The 24,202-nt window shown below is 41.5% G+C and overlaps 2 protein-coding genes across 2 annotated transcripts in view; both read right to left on the reverse strand.

The window, feature by feature from the left end:
• Positions 1-300, reverse strand: part of map3k13 (mitogen-activated protein kinase kinase kinase 13) — a 30,490-nt gene extending 30,190 nt beyond the window's left edge. Inside the window, exon 1 of the mRNA XM_071517408.1 lies at positions 241-300. The gene's annotated coding sequence lies outside the window, so the exon portion shown is untranslated. The remainder of the gene's footprint in view (positions 1-240) is intronic.
• A 1,997-nt stretch (positions 301-2,297) lies between these two features.
• trpm2 (transient receptor potential cation channel, subfamily M, member 2) lies at positions 2,298-20,161 on the reverse strand. The gene is given in 32 exon segments (XM_071517406.1): positions 2,298-2,781; positions 3,605-3,721; positions 4,523-4,630; positions 4,737-4,803; positions 4,897-4,983; positions 5,093-5,122; positions 5,487-5,551; positions 5,666-5,802; positions 5,891-6,011; positions 6,263-6,350; positions 6,521-6,653; positions 7,321-7,502; positions 7,589-7,769; positions 8,092-8,263; positions 8,852-8,984; positions 9,087-9,205; positions 9,740-9,965; positions 10,419-10,517; positions 11,108-11,220; positions 11,730-11,875; positions 12,011-12,140; positions 12,489-12,629; positions 13,114-13,488; positions 14,576-14,697; positions 16,303-16,405; positions 16,519-16,719; positions 16,869-16,930; positions 17,047-17,227; positions 18,061-18,227; positions 18,970-19,150; positions 19,358-19,526; positions 19,992-20,161. Coding segments are annotated over 32 exon segments (4,452 nt in total). The 3' UTR covers positions 2,298-2,655.
• Between the last annotated feature and the right edge of the window lie 4,041 nt (positions 20,162-24,202).

Raw genomic sequence — 24,202 nt, forward strand, 5'->3', positions numbered from 1 at the left:
TGTTTTCAGATTGAGAATTTAGTCATAAACAGTAATAACAAACAGTGTCCGAAAATTGCATCGCCTAAGGTTAATGCCCATTACCAGACCGCAGCTCCAATGACAGCCGCCTCAGCAAATTTGGCTTCATCCCACAGTCAAACCAAATCGCTGCTCTCAAAACTATGTACATGTGAAGCTTTTCATCTCACTATCCCGCTACATCTTTCAGAAATGGTAAAAAATAATAAAGGACAATACCGTTCAGCTCGCTCTGCGGGAAATGTCCGACTGCTCTCGCTCGGTCCGTCTATTTACTGTCTAATCCAATGGTTTAATCCAAGTCTTGTGAGCGTCAGCGTCACTTCCGGACTCTCTGCGTGGACCATACACCTGTAACCCCTGCATGCCTGCATGCACGTCGTCGAAGGTCGTCTATTGAAAAGTTGAATCCTCAATAGCTAAAAACAACGGCCCAACTTCTGGTCTGCAAAAGTGGGCGTTAACCACCATGTGTGCGCTCTCGTCATGTAATTTTGCCTCACTCAGATAAGGCAAAAGTAAACGATGAGTTATGGCAAAATTACTGCACAGGGTAATTTGCCACCAAAACTAAAAACTAGTTTTAACTAAAAAAAAACAAACAAACACCAAACCTGCTTATGTCAACCAATCAACAAATTTCTGGGGACAAAGTAGAGGAATGATTGATGATGATATTACTATTTTAACAATGTGATAAATCAAAGACAAAGATCTTAGAGAGAATATTAGGCCTGAATACTCCCATCACCATTTTTTTTTAAAATGCAGCTTGCAAAAAGATGTCTGGTGATTTTTGCTTGATCTTTGCTGTCTATCATAATGATAACAAAATACCAGATCAAAGTTGAGATCTTTCTCAGTTTATGTTCTTGTGCGTCCTCCATGATGTGTGTGATATAACATCTAAAACCAAAGTGTGATTCCATTCCATGAGAAGCCCCCAAGATTCACTGAGAGAAAGAGGCATCACATCCAAACAGCACAAGTCTAGCACTGGGTGAAACAGATGGGAAAATAAAAGGTAAGTCACAGTTTGAATTGCTTGAGACTTGATGCATGATGAGAAGACTTGAGACTTGACTTGGGTTCTGGTGACTTGGGACTTGACTTTGACTTGTACTTTGATGACTTGAAAAGGTTTCTAAAGTCTTGATAAAAGATCTTGTGTTTGTGTAAATGACTTAGACTGAAAGTGATTAGATTTGTTCCATCAGACGACTGAATTCAAATTATGTTTTCTGAATTTGTATGGAATGATTGAAATGGATTATAAAAATGAAACTCATGTGATGTATTTACCAAGTTTTTATCCTATTAAAATGATATTGCATTGAAAAGTCCTAGTTCTGACTTGATTTGGTGTTCTACCTTTAGACTTGGGACTTGACTTCAGACTTGTGCCTACATGACTACGTGTCACAAAAAACAACTCTGGGTGTTAACAGTACTTAAATAATAATGTGTCATTTGGTCCAAATAACCCATGGATGTTTTAGATAGGCTACCTGCAACAGAAATGCCATATCTCTCAGTCTTTCCATGGACTCTGGTGCGCTGCTCGTTGTGATGCCGTTTGTGGGACGAGGAAATAACAGCAGAGTGGGACCTCTTACTTTTCCTCCTCTCTGACGTTGTGGCTAAAAATAGATCGAGCGCTTCGCCGCGCCGCGGTCTGGCAGGACAAATAATAATAATAATAGCCTTCCTACAGGGATGTCAAATTAAGTTAGACATTTTACTGTTAAGCAGGACGGACTGCACAGTTAAATCTTCAGAGTTAAACTCCAGAAACCTCTATTCTCTTCAAAGCAGAGGCGCCGTTGGTAAACAATTCCTAGGTTCGCAGTTTAAATTGGCTTACCATACAAAAGTCATGACTCGGACACACTCTGAAAATAATTTAGAAATTTACACTCGTGAAGGCCGGGTATTTTTGAGTGATTTGAAGGCAAAAGAAAGCATGGGAATGCAGGAGGGCGTGAAACCGATACTGCACAGTCTGGCCACCTCTGCCTGGGCCAATGAGCGCCCTGCGAGCTGCTCCGAAACTAACACAAGACTGCATGCTTGGCAGGTGGAGAATAACTGTCGAAAAGTGAAACGGATGACAACTGAATATGCATGAGCTCAGTGTAGGCTACTGACATTAATCCCAACGCATTCAGATAGGCTTCTGCAGAATAATGTAACAGAATACAAGGTTTTGACATCAAAAATCAAGACACAGTTCCGTTGGTACTATGCATTTAATCAATATTAAGGCCAAGGGTGCTTGATTATATAAAGCTGACGAATGAAATGAAAAATGAAAAATACTAACATACACTGATACTTTGTCATACCAGTAAACTTTTCAGGAAGCATTTATTTACTCACAGTGTACAGATATGAATGCTTATATTTCTCATACTCTATATTGAACATCCAGATGACTTAAGTGCAACACGTTGAAAAATAATTTAGCAGCAGCATACATTATGGCTTTTGTGTGTTTATTCTCAGTATTTTCCTCAGGTGCTTTCAGTGCAACAGAATGAATCTACATCAGCCCCCAACAAAAGGCCACATTTTAAAGACGTCAGAGACCTGAGGATGGATATAGGAGCGTCTGAAACTACAGAAGTCACAGCATCAGAACTTCCTGTTGTGCAGCTTAGCAACCCGTCGCACCGTGTCTCTTTGGTTTGAGCAGAGCCTCGTTCTACCGCTCACCTCCTGCCACTGAACCATCTCAGCAGAGCTGTGGCTGCCGGCCACCTGAGGAGGAGGAGGAGGAGGAGGAGGAGGAGGAGACAGATGAAAAATAATAATAAAAGGGAAAACATCTATATATCCGCTTTGGGGGAAAACATCGTTCAATATCTCTAAAATGCAGAGGATCCAGTGTATAAAGTGTTATCATTTTGTCATACAAGGACTTCAATTACATTTTCTTACTCTTTAGAAGATGGCATAATTTGTTTCAATTTTGTGCTATCAGCCATTTTGTAATAATAGTTGTCATTTTATCCAGAAGTTCAGTGTCTCATTTTGGAACTGAGCTCTTCATATTGAACCACAAACAAACAAAATATTTTAGTAGTTCAGAACGCACCCAATTATGTTCATTTTTTAAGTCTGAGGAGAATGGGCTAAAAACACACAGATCAGCTTAGGCCACATACTGTGTAACAACTTCTTCTAAGCAATAATAATTTGGTGTATTTCTGTTTACTTCAAGCCAAATGTGCAGTTGTTATGCTCTGGAAAAGCCCTAAAAAAACAACTATCAGCTAATGGATCTGTCAGGATCCCTATGTAAAATAAAACAAAAATAAGCTATTGAAGGAAGAGCTAAAGACGTTCAGGACATGTGGGATTCACCTGCTGAAGACTCCCTGACATTATAATCAACACCCATCAAGATCTGGAACATGGACAGCTGTATGATATTCATATAATTTTTTGACTTATTTATTCAGTCATGTATATTTTTTTGGTTATTTTATGTTTGTAATGTCTTTAATGTAATCTGTTGGGTGGTAAAACCCAATAAAATACATTGGTTTAAAAGAAAAACAAAAAAAAGTGATGTCCTCACCATAAGGTTGATATCTACCATAAGATGGCCCGTCTTGTCCAGGTGAATGTTCAGGACAGTGGTTTCCACCCAGGCATTATCTGTGTTCCTGCAGTCGTCCACATAGCCCTCAAACACCTGAAACACATTGATACACCAACTAACCACCATGAAATCAGAAGCATCTTCAAGAACATTAGTTGTAGATCATCAGCATTTACACAGAAATAAGAATCCACAAGTTCATCAAGAGAGAGTTTTATAATGTTCAGCAAAAGTATTTCCCCAGTTTTACCTACACCAATCTAACCAAATCTAACAGTATAGGCAGTGGCAATGCGGCTTAATGGTTAGACAGACCATCCACTAATAGAAAGGTTACAGGTTTGATCTCTGCACCTGCCAATGTGTCCTGTAAAAGTGTCCTTGAGCAAGGCACTGTAAATGCAGGCAATCAAGCCCAAGTGTTCAACAGACTTAGCTAATCTGATATGAACTGCATGTTACCCCCAGCCTTAGATACTACCACAGGCTGCCTGCAAGGTTCATCGACTTAGATTTAAGACTTTTTAAGACCTTTTTAATGCCAGTTGTAAAAGAATGTAAAAAAAAACATAAATGAGAGAAAATGAGAGATGACCTATCAGAAGATAGTCTGCATAACTGGGTTAATTTATCGCCAGAAGAACAGTGCGCCAAGAAACCACAACATTTTTAAGACTTCTAATGTCTTCTGACTGAATTTAAGACTTAAAATGCTATATTTAACTGTATTCAAGACCATTTAAGGCCTTGAATTTAGATAACATAATTTAAGACATTTTAACACCCAGCACTATATTAGAACAGACTATAAACCTAGACTTCAAGCACAATACTGAGCCAAGACACTACTACTGCGATGTAGTCGTGTCAATCTTGTCTCTTGTCCCCATGCACACTCACCTTGGTTCCCTCCACTACCTTTGCGTTTATTTTCCCATAGAGCTGGTTTCCCATGATTCTCTTGAGAGCCACTGGCAGCAGCTCGTCGGACTGGACAGGCCCCTGAAGCAGAAGTTTCCCAATCAAAACCTGCTGAAGATCTGTGACTGTATTTGCACGGCTCTAAAGGTTAAACCACCTGAGGTGAACAAACAGCTGCTGGACTCACCCCAGGTAAAGCCCAGGCCGCTTGACTCTCATCCCACAGAGCCAGGAACTCCAAGACAGATCGCTCACTGTCTCGCCAACTGAAAAATCCATTTCCAAAGCCTTAGATTATGCAGTGCAATCCTGTATTCGTAAAAGTGTTGTTACACAATGATACCTACCGTGTCAGGACAAGGTCTATATTCAGATTCGGGCCCAGGTTGCTGAGCGCACCTCTTCCCCTGATCCCTGTCCTGCCTCCTGGGTTTCTAATGACAGGTGTTACAGGGAATCGGATACATATTAGACATCTAGACACGCTTGTATGGCTACTGTAAGAGTTATTTGATGTCTCATGTGTCTTATCTAGTATCATACCTGTAATTATCTAAGGTTTCAGATTCTGATCTGTGAAGGGGAACAAAAGTTGAAATTTAGGAGATGATTTCAAAGCACTGGTACCTTTTTGGAGCAGATTTTAATAACATAGAATGACATTGGAACCAGGGTGGGGTCAGTTATTAGTCGGGTCAGTTATTATTTAGTTCCATCAATTCAAAATGTAACCTGAAGCTGTTTGTTGTCTTTAGCATTCATTGTCTTATTATTTGATTCAATATAGGCTTTATGAACCTTTTTTTTTTTTTTAAAGGAAAAAATTTGTTATTTAGGGGAAAACACAATTCTTGAATTGGTTGAACTGAAAATGTATTTACACCAAGCTCAATAGGAATAAGGCATTATATATGGGTTTCTCAGTATGAAAACATACCCATCCACGCAGTCCCCACTCTCTTCAGACGAATAAAAAGGAGGCATATATGAGGTGAAGCTAACCTGGAAAAGAGGACATAACACGTTCTGGACCCAATAAACCCAAACCCATTATCATTTTATGGGAATGGTGATCTGAGGCTCGGTGGTGATTATAAAGTGATTAAAGTGAAGTACCTCCCAGGGCACCATCTCCTCCGGCACAGCGAAGCGGGTGAGTTTGCTGTCCGGGTAATGAAACTCCCGGGCGTTGACGTGGAACCTGGCCTTGTCTTTCTCCGACACATTTCCCAAAGTTTCAGGGGAATCGCTGTCTGACGCTGGAACTGATGCAGGGGGTTGAGAGTAAAGACAAGGGAGAACAAAGGAGAGATTTGTCATGCAACATATGATGTAAAATACTAATAATAATGAATGAGGATTTCGGTCACTGACTCAATAGCGGTGGTGCTTCTTTAGCTGGGTGACCCTGAGAGTTGAGACTGTCCATAATCCACTGCAGGGCCTTGGCTGACTGGGCGACCTGATGACACAAAACAAATGAAGTCAAATACTTCCACTGACTGCATGAGACAGCTCATACTATGTTGAACGATGACCGATTTTTCACAGCTACATCAGGAACTAAAATTAAACGCAAACAAACGGCTGCATCAAGAACTGTGTCATCTTTTTTTCGGCATCAAACCGCGCTTCCACAGCCTTAACGTCAACTGTTCACTCTTCACAGACGCAGGTGCAACATCAGTGATAACCAGGAAATCGGGTCACAACCTGCTCCTCCAGTCGAGCTAGTCTCTTCGCCACGGCAGCAGATCCTGTCTCCTCTTCCCTCTCCAGATGCTCTGTGATGGTGGAAACCCTCAGGAAACAAACAAGCACAGTCTGGTTGTCTGACATTTATTTAACTAAAGGCTCTTGGAGTGTATAATGTTGTTAACATATAGCTTGGGTGACATCACATTAAAAATAGACTACATGGCTGCCTTAATACTGATACTGATACTGGGCTATATTCCTATGGGATGTTACTTTTGGGCTGTGTCCAGGATGCGTCTCTCTGTGCTCTGGCTCTGCTCCTGCCGTGTGGACAGCAGGTAGTTGTCCTTCATCAAGGCCTCCCAGGACAGCAGCTCCTCTTCCTCGGTCTGAGGAAGCTCGTCCTCTGACAAACACACACAGGAAGATACAGATTGTTACAAACTCCAGAAGGACAAGAAAAAATATTTGTGTTATAAATAATACTTAAAATAAAGAGAATAGGTGTGTTTGACTCAAAAACTTAAACTTTATCGGGTGCAGACTCAAAAAACACAAACTATAGAAGAATGTCTGCACTCACATAGTATTTATGACAGTGCGGACATTTTTCTATAGTTTATAATAATAAATGGTTATAATGCCACATGGTTTACCCCATGTCCCACAAACATACTCTCAGACATACACACACACCAACACACACACACCAACACACACACACACACACAACACAAACAGACATACATTTTTGTTAAACGAGAAGAGGGACAAAATCAGAAAAGTATAATAGCAAAAACAATAATATAAAAACCCTCAAATTGGGAGCATGCTATAAAAAAAAAATTGGTTTCTGAATATGAAGTCAAATCTAGTTCAAAATAACATTAATCTGTCTCAGTAATAAACCCTGGGTGTCTAAATCATTAAAGATGTTCCTGGGTAAAAAGAAGACTGTCTTCCAGGAGGATTATGTGGCCGCTATTAGAGAAACTAGAAAGGAGAAGCACAGCAAATATCCATTAACTTTAGTTTCACCATAGATAGAAAGAGTAGAAGAATACAGTACTCACTGAACTCTTTACTCTTGATGAGGGGCCTGCGCAGCACCATGTGCTTCATGAAGAGGTAGAGGTGGCTGAGGATGATGAAAGGTGGAGGGGCAGCGGGGCGGCTGTGGTACTCCTTGATCAGCTCGTATCTTTGGAACTTCCATATTCTGTCTGTGTTGTCCTGCACCTCCTGGAAGGTAAAGCTGTGAAGAAACACAAAGAGGGACAGAGGATGAGAAGGGAGGACATAAAATTCATAGATTTGTATGTGTTCTGCTGCATCACTCACTTGAAGATGGCTATGAGCAGGTTGAGCAGCAGTATATTGGCAAAGAGCAGGTAAACACAAAGCATGATGATGGTGAGCCACTCAGGGAAGGCTGGCATTTGGTTTTCGTTCAGCACGGGACACTTTGGCTTCAGAGGATCAGTGCCGTTCATGCTGCAGGAATTCATGTCAAACTCGGCATCTGCAGAGGGCAAGGACAGATAGATCTAAGTTGTTTTTTGTGGTAACATTTAAGTTAAAGCGAGGAAATTTGAGCCTCTGAAATGTCAAAAAGTTTTATAATATAGCTGCAGTGTTCTGAGGGAAAAATGGATCCCTGAAATACAGTTTGAAGCTAGAAAGTTACTGTTTGGCTGTGGTGGATCTTCTACTGTTACTTCACTTTGTTACATTTTTCAGCCATTTTTGACTTATCAAAACTACATTGTGTAACTTCCAGTGCATTTATATGTATTCATAAACTACAAAGAGACTAAGAAATATTATAGTCCACATTCACTCACTATCAATATTCGTGGGTACGTTCCCAAATATGATGAGGTAAGGCTCATAAACGGCCCCGCGGACAATCCAGTCCAGCCGATTCTCATTGTGGATGAGGATGCCTTGTTTGGCCACACCGTACGCCACCACCCAGATACTCAGCAGGAACATGAAGAAGAACATGTCCATCATCTGGAAGGCAGAGAGACAACAACCACAAGCTGGAAACATTGAACAAAACAGACACATCTGAATACTGCAAGCAGTTAGACGTATGTGCAGTGGAGACTTTATTTACTGGTGACTGAGTTTTGCTCTTTGTACAGTCACATGTGGCAACCTATACTGTGTCCAAGTATCACACCATATATAACAATGTATATGTTTTGCAGGATTAAGTATCAACATTTAAAAGGTTGTTGTGATATTTTCAAGCCTGTTGCTCCTTGTATCAAGTCTAATCTCCACTCAGAGTGAGTCTCTGCACAAACAATAATGGACTCTTTTGAAAATCATGTATGGAATCACTGACAGTAGTTCAACACACACCCTGTCTCAGGGGGTTGGCTTGACTGAAATCCAGCGTGGAAGCAAATACACAAACTGCTACACTATTTTCCAAAACACCTTTTATGTGATACAAAAAAGATATCTCGTCTCCAGAGAGCAGATGAAGGCCCACTGAGGCAGAAACCTATTCTTGTATCAGATAAAAGCTCATAATAATACTATAATACATAATACTCATATATATACTGTAACTCCCATCCATCCTCTCACCATTCTCCTGACTATGATGATCTTGGGGCCCAGAGTCCTGCTGATAGTGAAGATGGCCATGAGCCGGAGGCAGAAGACTATGAAGTCGATGCAGAGGAGGACTTTACCAGGATAGAACAGCTCAGTTTTTAACCTGTGAAAGATGAGCATGGTGATTCATAGAAAACCCAGCGGGCGAGGAGGGGGAGCCTTTCGACGGCCTGAGGTGTTTTTCTCAAAGAGGAGGGAAACCTACCTAAATGCGAGGCCGATAAGAAAGAGGAGGATGGACAGCACATCTAGAATATTCCACAGGTCATTGATGTACATCCTTGCTTTCTTACGAAACCCGAAGCCATCAGGGTCGTGAAAGAGCTGATAAAGGAAATACAGATTAACTTTTAAGGTTAGACTGAAGCCCAGTGAAAAAGATAAGGAGAGGAGCCTTGCACCTTTACTACTAAATGAAAATGCAATCTAGCCATACTAAGATACCTAGGTTAGCTAGTTAGCCTAGCTGACCTTCTAGCCTGCTGACCTTCCAGATTCATGAAAGCCATATTCATGAAAGAATGAAAGTCATTACCATTTATTTATTTTACTTATATTTTGAGCAGTGTTCCTTCTTTGCCATTCAAGTTTGCCTCTTAGCTATCTTGCACTCCTAAAACTGGGGGTTCCTTTGCCCCGCCCACTGAGGTTTAACTCAGCCACTGAGATTATTTCTGCCTCCAGAGCAGCTCTGCCTCTGCGAAATGTTTTTATAGCCTAACTAAAACTCCAATCTCCTTAACACTGTCAATAAATCAAGTTATTATGGAGTGACGAGAGGACCGATATGTTAACGTTTGTGTGTGTGTGTGTGTGTGTGTGTGTGTGTACCTAGTTGCTGTAAGACGTATGCCTCACCTGTCTGACCTCCTCAAACACCAGAGAGAGGAGCCAGATATAGAGCAGCACCTCCCCTCCTGAGGGCGTGGTCTGGAAGTCGATCATCAGCACCACAGCGAACAGGAACAGGAAGGCGAAGTAGGACACGATGTTCCAGTAGAACTTGACCTGAGGAGAACCATACAGGCTGACCAGTCTGGACCAGCAGCCCAGAGGCTTCAGCAGCCTGGGGCTGGGGGGGTCGCTGAGGAGAGGAGAGGAGAGGAGAGGAGAGGAGAGGAGAGGAGAGGAGAGGAGAGGAGAGGAGAGGAGAGGGGGTTCACTGGGGTTAAAGAGATACCTTGATATTTTGATGATTATTTGGTTATTTTCCTTCAGCTGGCATTTGTCATATTTGGGGGGAAATGTTTCTGCGTTTGTTCCTTGCTTTCCCCAGATTGACTTGCTAGCATTGTTCACTAACTTTATTGAAGCCAACAAAAATTAATAATTTCAAGGTGTCCCTTTAAACGCTGTTCACTTGTACTCATGCAATGATCACATAGTCACAAAATCAAGATTTTTCACTGAAGAGGGTAATTTGTTGTCAATTTATTTAAAACCACAAAATAATTACAGGGTCAGGCTACGCATTTCATTTCATTTCATTTTGTCCTGCATGCATGGCATGCAGGGTAAACGGCGACTGTCCACTTACGGGACATAAGACTTTCTCCGAACTGAACTTCCTGTTAACGTCTCCATGGTGATCATCTCCTCACTCTTCTCAGCTTCTCTCTGGATGACCCCATCACGTCTACGGAGCATTTTTTTTTAATTCATAAAGAAATGTAAAATAAAATCATAATTTTGTTGATCATCACTACAGATGTAGTGCAAGTGCTTGTGCAAATCTTGAATCATCAAAACCTCAAAAACAAATCTATATGTGTTAGGGTAAATTGTGTCCAAATCCAAATCACGTCCAACTTTCATACATAACATGAAGAACCAGTTGTTATGGTGAGCAAAGAAGACTATTCCTCTCCTTTATCAGGGGTTTTACTGCCACCAGGTGGTGTCTACAAATAAATGTGTGAGTTGTCTCAAGTTGCTTTGAAAACAAACATATACAAGTGATGTCAGACCTCTTTTAAAGCTGACACATACTGCTAATTGACATTTAATTCAATATGACTTGACTGTTAAGCTGCCTTTGTAATTATGATTCAGTTACTTCAAAGTTAAAGTCCTTATTTATGTGGTGTTTCATGTGGTTAATATACAGTATTACTATCAGAGAGATTACCATATGCGGTGCCAACCTTTTAACCCCTTTTTACCCAGGCAAGTTGTCAAAAAGCATGTTCTTTTTTTACGCGAAGGGCCTGGGGAAGTGGGACCCACCTGAAAAGCAGAAAGCCAGTGTAGATGAGGGGGAAGAAGAGTATGCAGGTCAGCACTCTCCACACTGGGTTGTCCACCGCTAACTCACCACACCAGATCTGGGTCAAAAGAGTCTGGAAGAGGGACAGTTCATCAGACTGGGTCATATCTACAGTGAATATTCTTGAGATTAATTAAATACCAATGACTCATATCTGCATATGAAAATGGAGCTTTCTATGCAATTGAAAATGCATAAAACTTAAGCATGCTTTGATTACTGATCATTCAACTGATTGATTTACTGGTCTGCAGTTTATGTTTATGAAAATTTGAAAAAGAAAAAAATGAAGACGATTTCTTTATATTTATATATCATTCAATATAAAATGCCTTTATTAATAAATAATTATATGCTAATTATAAGTCATTCTAAAGAATTTCAAGCTGAAGGATTGCATTTGATCTACAGTGACTTCTATACCAATAAGCCTCTGACATTTAGGCAAAGTAAATTGCCCCGTGTGTAGTGGATCTTCTACATTATAATGCAAATAGAAGACAAAATATTTAGCTTATTTCCAGACTTACTCTTGAAAGATAACATCACTACAAAAGCCCCTAATGTTAAAGCGGAGGGTACCTGAACCCCTGACTGAGCCACAAAGCTTTTGTCATTGGCCTCCAGTGCCAGTCTGAGGCATGTGGTTCTTCCCCAGGACGGAGAGGCTCGCACCAGCAACTTCTGAGCTCGCTCCTCATCACAGCTGTAGCACTCGCTGAACACACCTAGGATGCACACACACACACACATACACACACAATGAAGACAAATATGTACTTATGCAAATGCTAACCTCGTAAAATCCCCATAATTTTTTGTTTACATCAGCAAAGCCACTCATTATGTCCATGGTAGTGTACCTATGGCATGTCTCTCATAGTGATTGGCTAGCTCTTTCATCTCCTCTGCCTCATCTGCATCGCTTCCCTCCTGAGCCATCTTCTTCAGGATCTTACTGGCTGCCAGAGCGGCAGACATGCAGTCTCTACACTGTCCACACAGATACAGATACAGATACAGATACAGATACAGATACAGGTCATGGTTGTCATATCGCCCTCATTTTTGAGATCTCATTCTTAAAATCAGAGTTTTGATAACAATTTGAGCCTGACAACTTCCATATTATGATTTTGAAGATCTGATAGCAATGTGAACAAAATCAGAAAATGTGAATATGATCAGATGATAAAAATTGCATTGAAAAGTCAAGGGTAACCAAATCCTCAGATACAGATACAGATACAGATACAGATACAGATACAGATACAGATACAGACAGGCAAACTTCCATGTTTTGTATGCTGGATGCTGTATACAGGTATGTGCTTTGGTCACCTGCTCCCAGGCGATTTCAGCCAACTCCCTGTTGTTCTGGAGCACAGCCCAGAGGAAAAGATCTCTCCCTGGGTCCCTGAGTGTTTCGCCAATCTGCTCTCTGCCCGCAGCCTGGGAGCTCACCTGTCCTTTATCTGACAGCTGAAGAAAAGCAAGGGAAAGCACTGTATGTTGCATCATTTTCATGGAAATCGTGAATATGTAGAATTGAAGAATACTATCAAACCACATTCAAGCAATCATAGTTGTGGTGGTAACAATTTATTTAGATAGTCCAATCTTGATACTGAACTAACAGATCAGATGACAAAGATATTCAACAAAGTGTCACTTTCCTATTTGGTGCATCTCCACACGCTATGTAACCCTAAACCTGAACCCCAACCCTAAGATTAACCCTAGTCTAGACATTAAATATCTACTTTTCACATAATTATAAGTATCATTTGAAACTCAGCAGTTTTTAGTGACGTATTATAGTCACTTGATAGAAAGTTGAGTATCAACACCAGACTATCCCAATTAAGTGTGACTGTTGTGGTAAACCCTTCTCAGTGTTTTAAGCTACGCACACTAGCTGTTGGATGGATGAATACAGGTCTTTACTCTTTGCCAGGCTACTCACAGAAACAGAAGTGTCCTCCAGAGACATGTTGATGTGGTATCTCTTGGCAGGTGGAGGGTAGAGGGGCTGGGTGAAGCTGCCCAGCAGGTGGCGCACCTCATCAGAGACATGAGTCATGGAGATCCTGGCGCCTCGCCCGGAGACGGCCTGAGCCCTGACGCCAAGCATTTGCCTTCTGCCACGGCAACCGCAGTGGACCCGCTTGACCAGCTTGCGGAGGATTAAGCAGCTGGGCAGCTGGTTGTAGAGCTCACACAGCGTGTTCTCCTCCTGCAGGAATTGCTGCAGACTCACACCGTTCTCCAGCAGCAGACGTACGAACTGAGGCTTGTGGCCAACCAGGGCTGAGAACATGGCCTCCTGCAGGTCACTGGACTAGAGCGTGGGGAAAAGGCAGAGGAGTCAAGACACAGTGAGCATCCCAGCTAACGTTTTGATGGCTGTTTGTGTTGTTTTTCAGTAATGTGACGGGTGAAAGTTAGTGATGATTCATTTACAAGTCAGGTTCTTTGTTTTAACACCATCTTCATCCATCTTTTGCCTAAACTTTCTCCTTTTCTCCTTTAAAGTCACAATAAAATTGCATTTTAGAGCATCTTGCTTCCGTAATTTGACATATTTGTGGTTGATACAGGATGTTGGGGCAGGACAAAACAGGAGGAGGGACTGTTCAAAAGTGGGCGATGGTGTGAACTTATGGGATAGCAGTATCCTTTAAGGAGAGAACGGTAGTTTTAGGGGACTTGGGTTTTAATGGGAGGAGCAGAGGGGGAATTGGCCAAAAGTTCATGAAGTAACCACAAAACATTTGGCATCTTCCAGGAAGTTAAAGTAATGGGATTCTGATATAAAATCACAAGAAAATAAGTGTAATTTATGACTTTTTAACAAGGCAAAGAAGTGTTTTTTCTTTATATTGTGACATTCATCAACTCAGTCCTCACCTTTTCTAAAGTGGCCTGGTTTGGAAACAATCACCAACTCAACAGTATTGTGAAAATAGCAACCCATGCCACCAGTTCCTTTGTTTACTTAAGGTGTCATATATGTTTTCTTTATATATTATCTGTTTTGAATATGTGTTACTGTGTTTTTAGGCTTTGCTGCATTTGGGACAATAAAGTCTCAAACTGAACTAACCCACAGACAGCTACATCAAACGTTTTAATACAGATGTTGACTGAAATATGGCACTTTAATTATGCGTCGTCTCCTAGATGGGTTAGTTGTCCATTGTCCAGACCCCTGTCAGCCCCATGCTGGGTGGGATCACTTTCCATTTTTTTTGCAAATTTAACAGTCAATAATATTCTCTTATCTCTTATCTTATCTTATGGATGAAGGGAAGGATTGCAACATTGGGTCAAGTTCAGAGGACAGGCTTTATTTAGATTTGTCAACACTGTGTCTGTAATGACTTGCTGTTGCTGCTGGTGTTATGTTGTGTAATGGGAAGATTCACCTTCCACTGGCTCTCCTCAGTGAAGATCTCTGTCTCGGCTATGTCTGCCCGGTTCCAGGCTACAGCCAGCTCCAGCTGCGTCTCCCAGCTCTCTCTGCCCAGCGACTCGCTGTTCTTGGAAGCTGAGAGACGGGAACAACATACATTTACATTCACAGCATTTAGCGGACACTCTCATCCAGAGCAGCTTACAATGAGTGAGCAGGCAGGGGTTCACTGTCTTGCCCAAGGACACTTTTTAGGACACATGGATGTTGATGGACAATCATTGGCTGTTGCAGGGATTAAACCTGTGATCCTGCCACCCTCATCACTCAACAGTTATATTATAAACAGAAGTGGAATTTGAATAGGTGTTGTGGGTGTCTGGCACCATGGCCAACAATGAAAGAGAATCCCTTGGAATGTAGTGATATTGGTAAAGATTACTAATAAGGTAAATAAGCATATTATGAACAATCATTGACTGTTCTCCGTCGCTAATTCACTCTTAGAACATTTATCAACACAGTCATTGACAAATTTGTGAAGGTGAAATCTAGAAAAATGAATTTGTAGGGTTGGTGCAATATGGTAGATTTGGAAAAAAAATTTTAATGTTGTTGCTGTGATATTGAGGCACTTACATGACTTGTGAATTGGTAAATAAATGAACCAAATTTCGTCTAAACACTTAGTGCTGCATTTTCTGTAGCATAATAGTTGTGAATTTTAACTGTAATTTTTATAACGTGGTTGGGTAGACAAAGATCAAGTAGTTAGTTAATAGTAGTTGATAATTAACCTTTGTTACCACTGTTACCATTGTTCCCTGTAGTTGCATGTAAGTAGAGATAAGATAAGATAAGATAGCACTTTATTAATCCCCTTGGGGAAATTTAGGAAGCTTGCTGCATTGGCTGGGAACACATATTAACTAGATAATGATATAATATGATATATCCTGCAGTAGGGTCAGAGTTTTTGACATGATGTGTCATATCATCCATAAAATGTTGTCTGAATAGTTACATGATCAGGCTGCGGGTAGCAAGGCCTTACTCACAAATAAACACTCTACTTTGACCTTTGAAGGGAGGAAAGAGAGTGGATGACATGGCTTGATATAACAGGGCGACTGTCCGGAAATGCCTTTTAATTCCTCAGTGGGTATTCCAGTACTTATGGAGTAACGGAAAGTATAAGGGCCAAGTAGTTGAGATACAAAGTGATGAATCATCGTTATCAAAAAGCTAATGTAAGTGAGTCTCCAATGTGGTGGACCATTACCTATACTGGGGAATAATGCACTATTATATCAGTACACATTTATCACAGCATGCATTAAGCATGGTCTAAATGATTTGATGAGTCTTTCTCAAGACCAGCAAGAGGCAGTATAAACTTCCAAGAAGCACTCCACACCTTTTATAAATAGAATGAGTCTGGCTATCGATGTCTCTCGGTATAGAAAAATTGCACAAGTAATCTCAAAGATGAAAAAAAATATTGGCAAGAATACCTGTCTAGGGTTTCAACTTCGCCGCATTTGATATTATGGTCCAGACTCTTCGTTTGCTAAGAGGCAACGTTATACTTGCTGAAAGCTGGTTTGGCACTAAGCCTTTCCATACATCTGTGCCTAATGCTGTGCTGTTTGCCCAGGTGTTCCAGTCAGGGATCAAGCATCGTCAGTTGAGGTTAACCACCTGGGATCAGCCTCAGTGTGTGCATAAACTAATCCCTACCTTTAAGTAGTGCTTGAAGAATAGCCACGTCTACATCCCCATGCTTGTCCTCACTTATCCTGAACACTGTCAGCAAGTGAGGCATCCTGATGATGTCCTGAATCTGGTACAGAATAAACGGACATTCACTTACAATGAGTAGGTTTTCACATCAATTACAGGTTGGTAATTTACTGTTGGGAAAAGGTTAAGAAAGTATGTTCAGCTAACAGTTACCTTCTTGGTCCATTCTATGATCTTGAGGTCAGAGAAGCTTTCATACTCATGACCAAAGAACCTCTTCATCAGCTGATGGATGAGGGCAATGGTGACCCGGGTCACGGGCAGTCCTGCCACCTGGGCGATCACATCTGCTATTCTCCCCGAGCCCTCCAGGATCACACAGGGCGTCCCGTTCAGCATGGCATTAAAGATTGTCTGGGAGGAGACACACAAGACAGTCTGAGAGGGAGAGAGAGACAGAGACAGAGAGAAAGGGAGAGAGAGGGAGAGAGGGAGAGAGAGAGACAGAGAGAGAGAGAGAGAGAGAGAGAGAGACAGAGAGTGATCACAAAAGGATGACTCACGTTTAGAGTGCCTGGTCCTCCATCCAAAACCACACACACCACTGGGATTGTCACACCACTCTCTGAAGGACAAAAAAAAAGATCAATGTTACAAACAGGACTGATAAAAAAGAGAGAGCCTTAAGATGTTATCTGTAACGACCGGTTGTTTTTGTAGACATTGCATCAGCTGTTTCACCTTTGTTTCCCAGAGGCTGCTGGGAGATGAGTTTCTCCAGCCGGCTACGCAGTTCGATCTCCACGCCGTAGCGTCCGTGGGTCCCGTCGTCCACCAGCAGAAAGTGGGAGTGGTTGTTGTCCAGGCAGGACAGGCGGCCCTGGCCCTGCAAGTCCATCGAGTAGTGGGCAGGGAAACAACCCTGAGGATGAGGAGAGGAAGAAGATGGGCCAGAAGAGGAGGAGGAGAAGAAAGGGAAAGGATGATAAGAGGAGCAGGTAGAGGGAGGAGGGAGAGAAGAAGACTGGACTAGGTTAAAAGAGAGAGCCTTATGTGGTCCCGTGTAGCTAAATAGCACATAGCACTCTTTACTGCTAGGGTTCGGGGCAGAGGTGTGACCAAGTCAGCTTTGCTCAAGTCAGTCTCAAGTCTTGAGGCACAAGTATCAAGTCAAGTCCCAAGTCTAAGTGTAGATTACCAAGTCAAGTCCAAATCAAGCCCATGTCATTAATGTCAAGTCTCAAGTCTAAATGTAGAACACCAAGTCAAGTCAGGACAAATCAGTCCAGTATCAATTATATATTAAAGAAAACAAAATATCAATGCATTATTGTTTAATTTGATAAAACCTCGTAAGAGCATCATGAGTTTGATTTCTATAATCAGTTTCAACTTCAGTAAATTCAATTCCATACCAATTTAGAAAACAGAAGTTAAATTCAGTCGTCTGGTCTAACATAAGATCTTCTTGGTCATCTTCAAAGTCAAGTCCCAAGTCACCAAAACCCAAGTCAAGTCTCAAGTATTATCTTCATGCATCAAGTCAAGTCTCAAGTATTATCTTCATGCATGAAGTCAAGTCTCATGCAGTTAAAATTGTGACTGGAGTCTGACTCGAGTCAAGTGCCCACCTCTGGTTCGGGGTCATATAGTCACTGTGAAAACCAACCAACATTTCATCACTCAGGCATCCAGTGCCAGTGGTGAGTATTGCCACAAGACAGAAGTCACATGTGTTAATGTGTGAATCGTCACCTCTGGGTGCACCAGGGCGTGCCTGTTGTGGAGGGTTCCCCATGTGGCCACTCCAATGGTCACTATCTGGCCGTCCATGGAGCAGCTGCTCAGGGCGTGGTCCCTCACCGCCCGCCCCACATGCTTCATCACACCTGTATGGGTGCCACCTGTGATGATCCACGCACCTGAACACAACACAGGCTGGGAGTCACACTGCAGAAAATGGAAAGTTGTCAAGTGATTTTAACTTGTTTCCAGACCTATTAAAATCATTTCATGATATTTTCAGTCAAATTATCTCTAATCTAATATCTAATCTTGCTGGTTTCAATAAATTTCACTTGATACATGCCAGAACGACTTTCATGAAATCATCATAAAACAATGAAGAAAATCTTGAAACAAACATTCTCCAACACAATTCCACTTTTACCAAGTAAATGAAACAAGTTACATTATCCTGAAAAAAGTAAAATTTGTTGAAACTGGTAAAATTATCTGCCAGCGCAGTAAGATGATTTCACAAAAAAAATCATCCTAACGTAAGCTTGATAAGTCTGGATACAAGATAAAATGACATAACAAGTTTGTCAGTTTTTGCATTGCAGTGACAGTAGTGAGGAGAATTTTTTTTTTTTTAATATAGCACTAGTTATGTACTGAGAAATGACCCTCACCAAGCAGTCATGTTCCCCCAGCTTCAACATGCAGATCATATCACAGGTGTAAAGGTGGGTGTGGCACACACACACACACACACACACACACACACACACACACACACACACACACACACATACTCATAAAACATGCTTTTACACTGTTTCTCTGGTTAATCATTGGCCCACCTTGACATCTCACACGCACACAAACAAATCTCTCTCTCTCTCTCTCTCTCTCGCTCTCCCTCTCTCTGTCTGAGCTGACCTGTTGTCTGGGCCACTTTGATAAGACCTCTGTGAAACATGCTTTTGAGATGGGACTTAAGATAGAAGTTCTTGGCTCCTCCGGTCACAGATATCAGCAGATTGGGAGGGTCGAGCTTCCACTTCTCCGTCAGTAACTGGTACAGGACTTCAGGACGGGTGTCTGTGGACACTCGCACATACTGGGAATTGACACACACACACACACATACACACACACATTGTGAGGCACGCATAGAGACACACACACACAAATGCCCACATTTACATGCACGCAAATGCACACATGAGCGTACACATATAAACGCACACAAACTGTTCACAAAAGTTATACAGTTGTATCATTATAATCAAGAGCAGTTGGTTGTATTATACAATGTTTATTTCACCTTGCCAGTCTTCTGTCCCAGACCGCCGAAGCTGATGTCTCCAAAAGCATCAGTGGGCACTTCACACACATGTCTGTGTCTGTCCCACGACTCCCCCATGAAGTCCTCCGGCTTGATGGCTTCGTCCACATGATGGGTCTTAGGGTAGCCACACTTACATATCCCTTCTCTAGTGGAGAGACAAAAGCACATGTTTTCTGGTTTATAGGTGAGGAAACAACATGAGACATTAAATAATAAAAATAAAAAAACAGCAGCATGAATCGATGCACATGATTACTCAGCAGTTGGCAGACAATTGGAAAAACAGTAATTGGGTAAAGAGGGTGGTGCCAACTACTGGATACAACTAATGAATACAATTATATGATTGTGTTATACTATACAGAACAAAAGCTTACGTACCACAGAATGTATATTAAAGAGAAAAGCAAGCTTAACATGCTGAGATGAAATGTCTGTTTAGATTTTGAGGGAGATGTGTCCCCTAGACTTAATTAACACAGCAGAGGGCAGATGCTACAGTATGTCTCTAGTACTGTGCAGCAGTAGCAGCAGCAGCAACTACAAGGTCAGTTCGGAGACTCCCATCCCCAAAATCCAACACAGCAATATAGCACACAGCACAGCCTACCTGACACCCTTTTCATAGAAGCAACATTCCTTCTTCCTGATTTTCTCTTTGATCCAGGAGGCAAGGGTGCAGCGCTGGAAGGAGGGAGACAGAGACAGGTGCTTAGAGGCTGTGGCTGCGCTGAGAGCCAGAGTTTGAACCAGGGTCGACTCCACCTTGGCTTCCCCCATCCTGAGGGCGGCATGGGGTGGAGGGTGGGGGGTAGGTATCGTACTCTGGTCTGGTTCAGGCTGGAGCCGGAGCTGACAGCAACATGAGAGCAGAGCAGCTTCTGCAGTCGGTACTGTAGCTTTATCCACTGGCTCGCACTCAGCACTGCATCAGTGATGTCACACCGGAGTGGAGCATGAGGCTGCTGGGCTGGGCTGAAATCTGACCAAACCTCTTGCATACAGGACAGAGAGTAGCCAGGCACCAGTTCTCAATGCAATCAATAGATAACTGACTCATTGAGACTGGATTATTTTGATTCTAGTTTCATTCCAAAACAGTAATATGAGAGTTTATCTCCAAAATATCCACCATTTGAAAAAAGTAACACACAGTCTCAAAACAATGTATTGCACTTTTGAAATCCTAGTAGGTAGTTTAACTTTTTCAGTTGTCACAAACTGGATACTCGATTTTTAAGAGATATTGCATAATGAAATGCAAGTAATGTCTTTCCCCAAAATGTTTATATGGCATTTTCCAAATGAGCTCTTCAACAGCAGCCCATGCTTTTATGTTCTCTACTTATTGCCTAATGTAGAGTGCATTTAGTGTACCAACAGATATTTGCATGGACTTGGTGCTGGTTGCAGGCTCTATTACCCTGACCCTATATGCCTGTACTATACCTCACACTGCTGCTTCAGAGAAATCTATTTATTTTTTTTGTTTATTTATCTATCTCTTTGGTTTATTGAATGTAGGTTTCTGTTCTCATACTGAATGTAGTTCACTAAGTACTTGAAGTACTCTGAGGAATAAGCCTTTATAATAACAACATTAGTATAGCATGTTTCTGAAAACAGAAAACAAACATTTACAAAGTGCTTTACAGGGAAAAAGAGAAACAACTAAAAAAAAAAAAAAAAAAAGTCAGTGGTTTCATTCCAGAAATGAGAGGGAGATGGGAGCAAAACTAACAAATTGAGCTGAGATTACAGGATAAATAGATAGGTAGGAGGTAGGAGGAGAGATCTGTAACCTTATATTCTCAACTTTCTAGGTGAAGAATTGCAGGAAGTCTTCACACTTTAGTGAGGAGTGTTCTAGAGAGAAACTGGGAGAGGGGATGATGGCATTATTGTCCATTATTGTGCATTATTGTGCATTATTGTGCATTATTGTGCATTATTATGCATTATTAACAGCATCCTGGGGTTAATGATGATTCTTGGAGATGAGATTAGAGAAGAATGACGCTTTAGCTTCCTTCCATAAATGACTTGAAATTTTCACTGTGGTTTTTGCCACTCTCTCCTTAAGGTTCAGGTGTGATCGTTGAGCCACAGCAGGGACTTTGGTTTGGATTTTTTTTATTTTGAGGGGAGCAATAGAGTTTGAAAAGAGTGACTAGTTCCTGCGCCAATATGCAGAGGGGGAGAATTGATAATCTGGGTGCTGGGTGATTGTCTAAGACTTCTGAGAATACAGAAGCAGCAGATACATTAAGGAAGCGAGAGCGCACAGTGGCCTTATCACGAGTGTGACTTTGTGCATGAGTTGGGGTTATTAACCGACCGAACAAGGTTGAATGATTCAGTGAGCTGCAGAAATTCAGTTGCAAATGCTTGAGATGGACAGCAGATATAGATGTTGAAATCACCAAATATAAAGTTGTTGTGTCTGTTGTATAGGGGTACGATGAGAGAAAGTAGATCTGAGAACTCATGAATTAAATCTTTGCTGAATTTGGGCGGTCTGCAGTGGGGTTTTGCCATAGGCCAGAAGGAGGGGAAGAAACCAGGAGAGATGGGTGAACACTTTAAAGTCATCACTGTGGATCGCTGCTACACCACCACCAGAGATCCTATGCTGGTTTTAAGTCAACAAAATCTGGGGGAGAAGCTTCAGTCAGAGGAACGGAGTCACCGGGACTCAGTAATCATAAAGAACCTGAGCTCGTTATAGAGAATAAATTCCTCCTGGCAAAGAAATGATTCGTTTGACATAGACATAACATTCATTGAATGTCCATGTCAAACAAATCATTTCTTCAAGAGACCAAATATGACAGGAGGAGTGGGGATGATGTGAACAAGATTGCACTGACAGAACCATAATTGGTACGGTCTGAGTTTGACAGTCCAAGCCCCATAGGTAGTGTGGCATTGTCTAAGTTGATCAAACAAGGAACTCTGCTGTGGCAATATTATGGCTGTGAGTTGAGGGTGGAGTATAGAAATTACCAGCACTTAGATGAGCAGAGTGTGGATAAGTTACCTTGTGGGGGAAAGGAAAACCAATTGAGGCTGACTACCAGAACTGACATTTTGAACTGGATTCAATGTGTCTTTGCCCATGAGTGGTTTGCTCAAGTCAGAGGGTTGTCAGGTAAGAAAATTGACATTTTCTGTAGCAAACCAAGGTAATGCAGTTAATAACAAAGGGGACATCATCTCCTTTCATCCCCGTCAAGCCTCCCCTAAGCAAGAATCACTTTTGATTACATTTGAAAGAACATGATAGGAAAGGACTCACCTTTTCAATAGTCGAAAGCAGTCGGTTTAGTCCTATTCTCCCCAGCTGCAGCTGCTGGACAACTTCCTCTGGGTGAATCTTAACCTCAGATCTCGGCAGCATTTCTGAGGGAGAGAGCAGATTGCTTGAAACACGTACTCTCGGTGAAGTTATTACTCCATGTGTTGAGGGAGAACAAGAGGCGCAGTCTGGATCTTGCCAGTAATGATCTCCTAATATGTAAAACCTGCAGAGCCTGGCACTTTTGTATTCTGACACATATCTTTATCTGGCTGATATGTGACCTGTGCAGCATTATCTCTACTTCCTCCAGCGAGGCCCATGGAATTGCAAAAAAACGCCAATTCCAACTAATGGAAACATTTTTTAATTAAGGGCCTACTTACGATACCACATTTTAAAGTCCACACTGACCCACTGATTCAGTTATCAGATCTTGGCGTGCCAGCGGATCCTTCATCATCTGCACTGGACACAGACTCAATATTTCCCTTGCTATCTTGCATTGTTAAATAGCTCCACCCTCTCAGAACAATAATAACCCCTTCCCCTCCAAGCATCTAGTGCATCTAGTGGAGAAGGCAATCAGTTGTACAGTAAGGTGTCACGTTACATTATACCACACACTTACCAGTTTGAGTCACTACGGAACTTTAACAGTGCCAGTATTCACCTGTTCCTTTACTTATTTCAGAGCCAATATTTCTCAGATCGCAGAGGAAAGGAGGAGAGCTTCTCCAAGTTTCCTACACCAGCAAAAAAAAAAAAAAAAAAAACAGCATGGAGAAATGATTCATCATCGTTTTAGCATTATTACCCTTCTCACTGCCCTCAGATCCTCCTTTCACGTGGATAAACGACAACAACAACATGAAGACGCTTCTGATGCCCAGCATGAACGACACATTCTCAGCCGTGTGGAAGTGCTCTGCTATGTTTCCTTACTCCTTCACCAGGCGTTACAGCAGTTGTTGCCAGGTGACACCTCCAGAGTATTCATCTAGGGATCTTGTTACTGAATGGAGCACAGTTTGGACGCAGGTTGGCTTTCAGTATAGCCATAACAATCTGTACAGTAACAACAAACAGACCAGCAACCGCACACAAGAAAATGTCACCAGTGAGTGGAATGAATTCACTCTTAATTTGACACTTGTTTAACTGGTGTTCAGTTAATGGGAAAGCAATATTGAACTATGAACAAAAAACAAATATAAAAACAATGTGTAACATATGTTTAGAAATTATCACTAAAGTTACAGCCTAATAGGGATGTAACCTAATAATGACGTGACATGAATACCAGTGAAGAAACAATAAAAGCAAAACCAGAAGTGAAAGAGGCAAGAAAATCAAATCCCTACTTAAGTAAAAGTAAAACTACACAAAACTCAATGAGCCTAAAAGATAAAGTCCATTCAATATTTTACTTAAGTAAAAATAGTAAAAAGGAAGTAGTAAAAAGTATTAAAGTGTTTGATATCGAATGCACTCAAGTATCAGAAGTCAAGTGCACATTGTGT

This window comes from Centroberyx affinis, unplaced genomic scaffold, assembly GCF_046629955.1.
Source record: "Centroberyx affinis isolate AG114_WGS23_722 - 3 ecotype Tasmania unplaced genomic scaffold, CSIRO-AGI_Caff_v1 ptg000490l_1, whole genome shotgun sequence".
In the NCBI taxonomy this organism is placed as follows: domain Eukaryota; kingdom Metazoa; phylum Chordata; class Actinopteri; order Beryciformes; family Berycidae; genus Centroberyx; species Centroberyx affinis.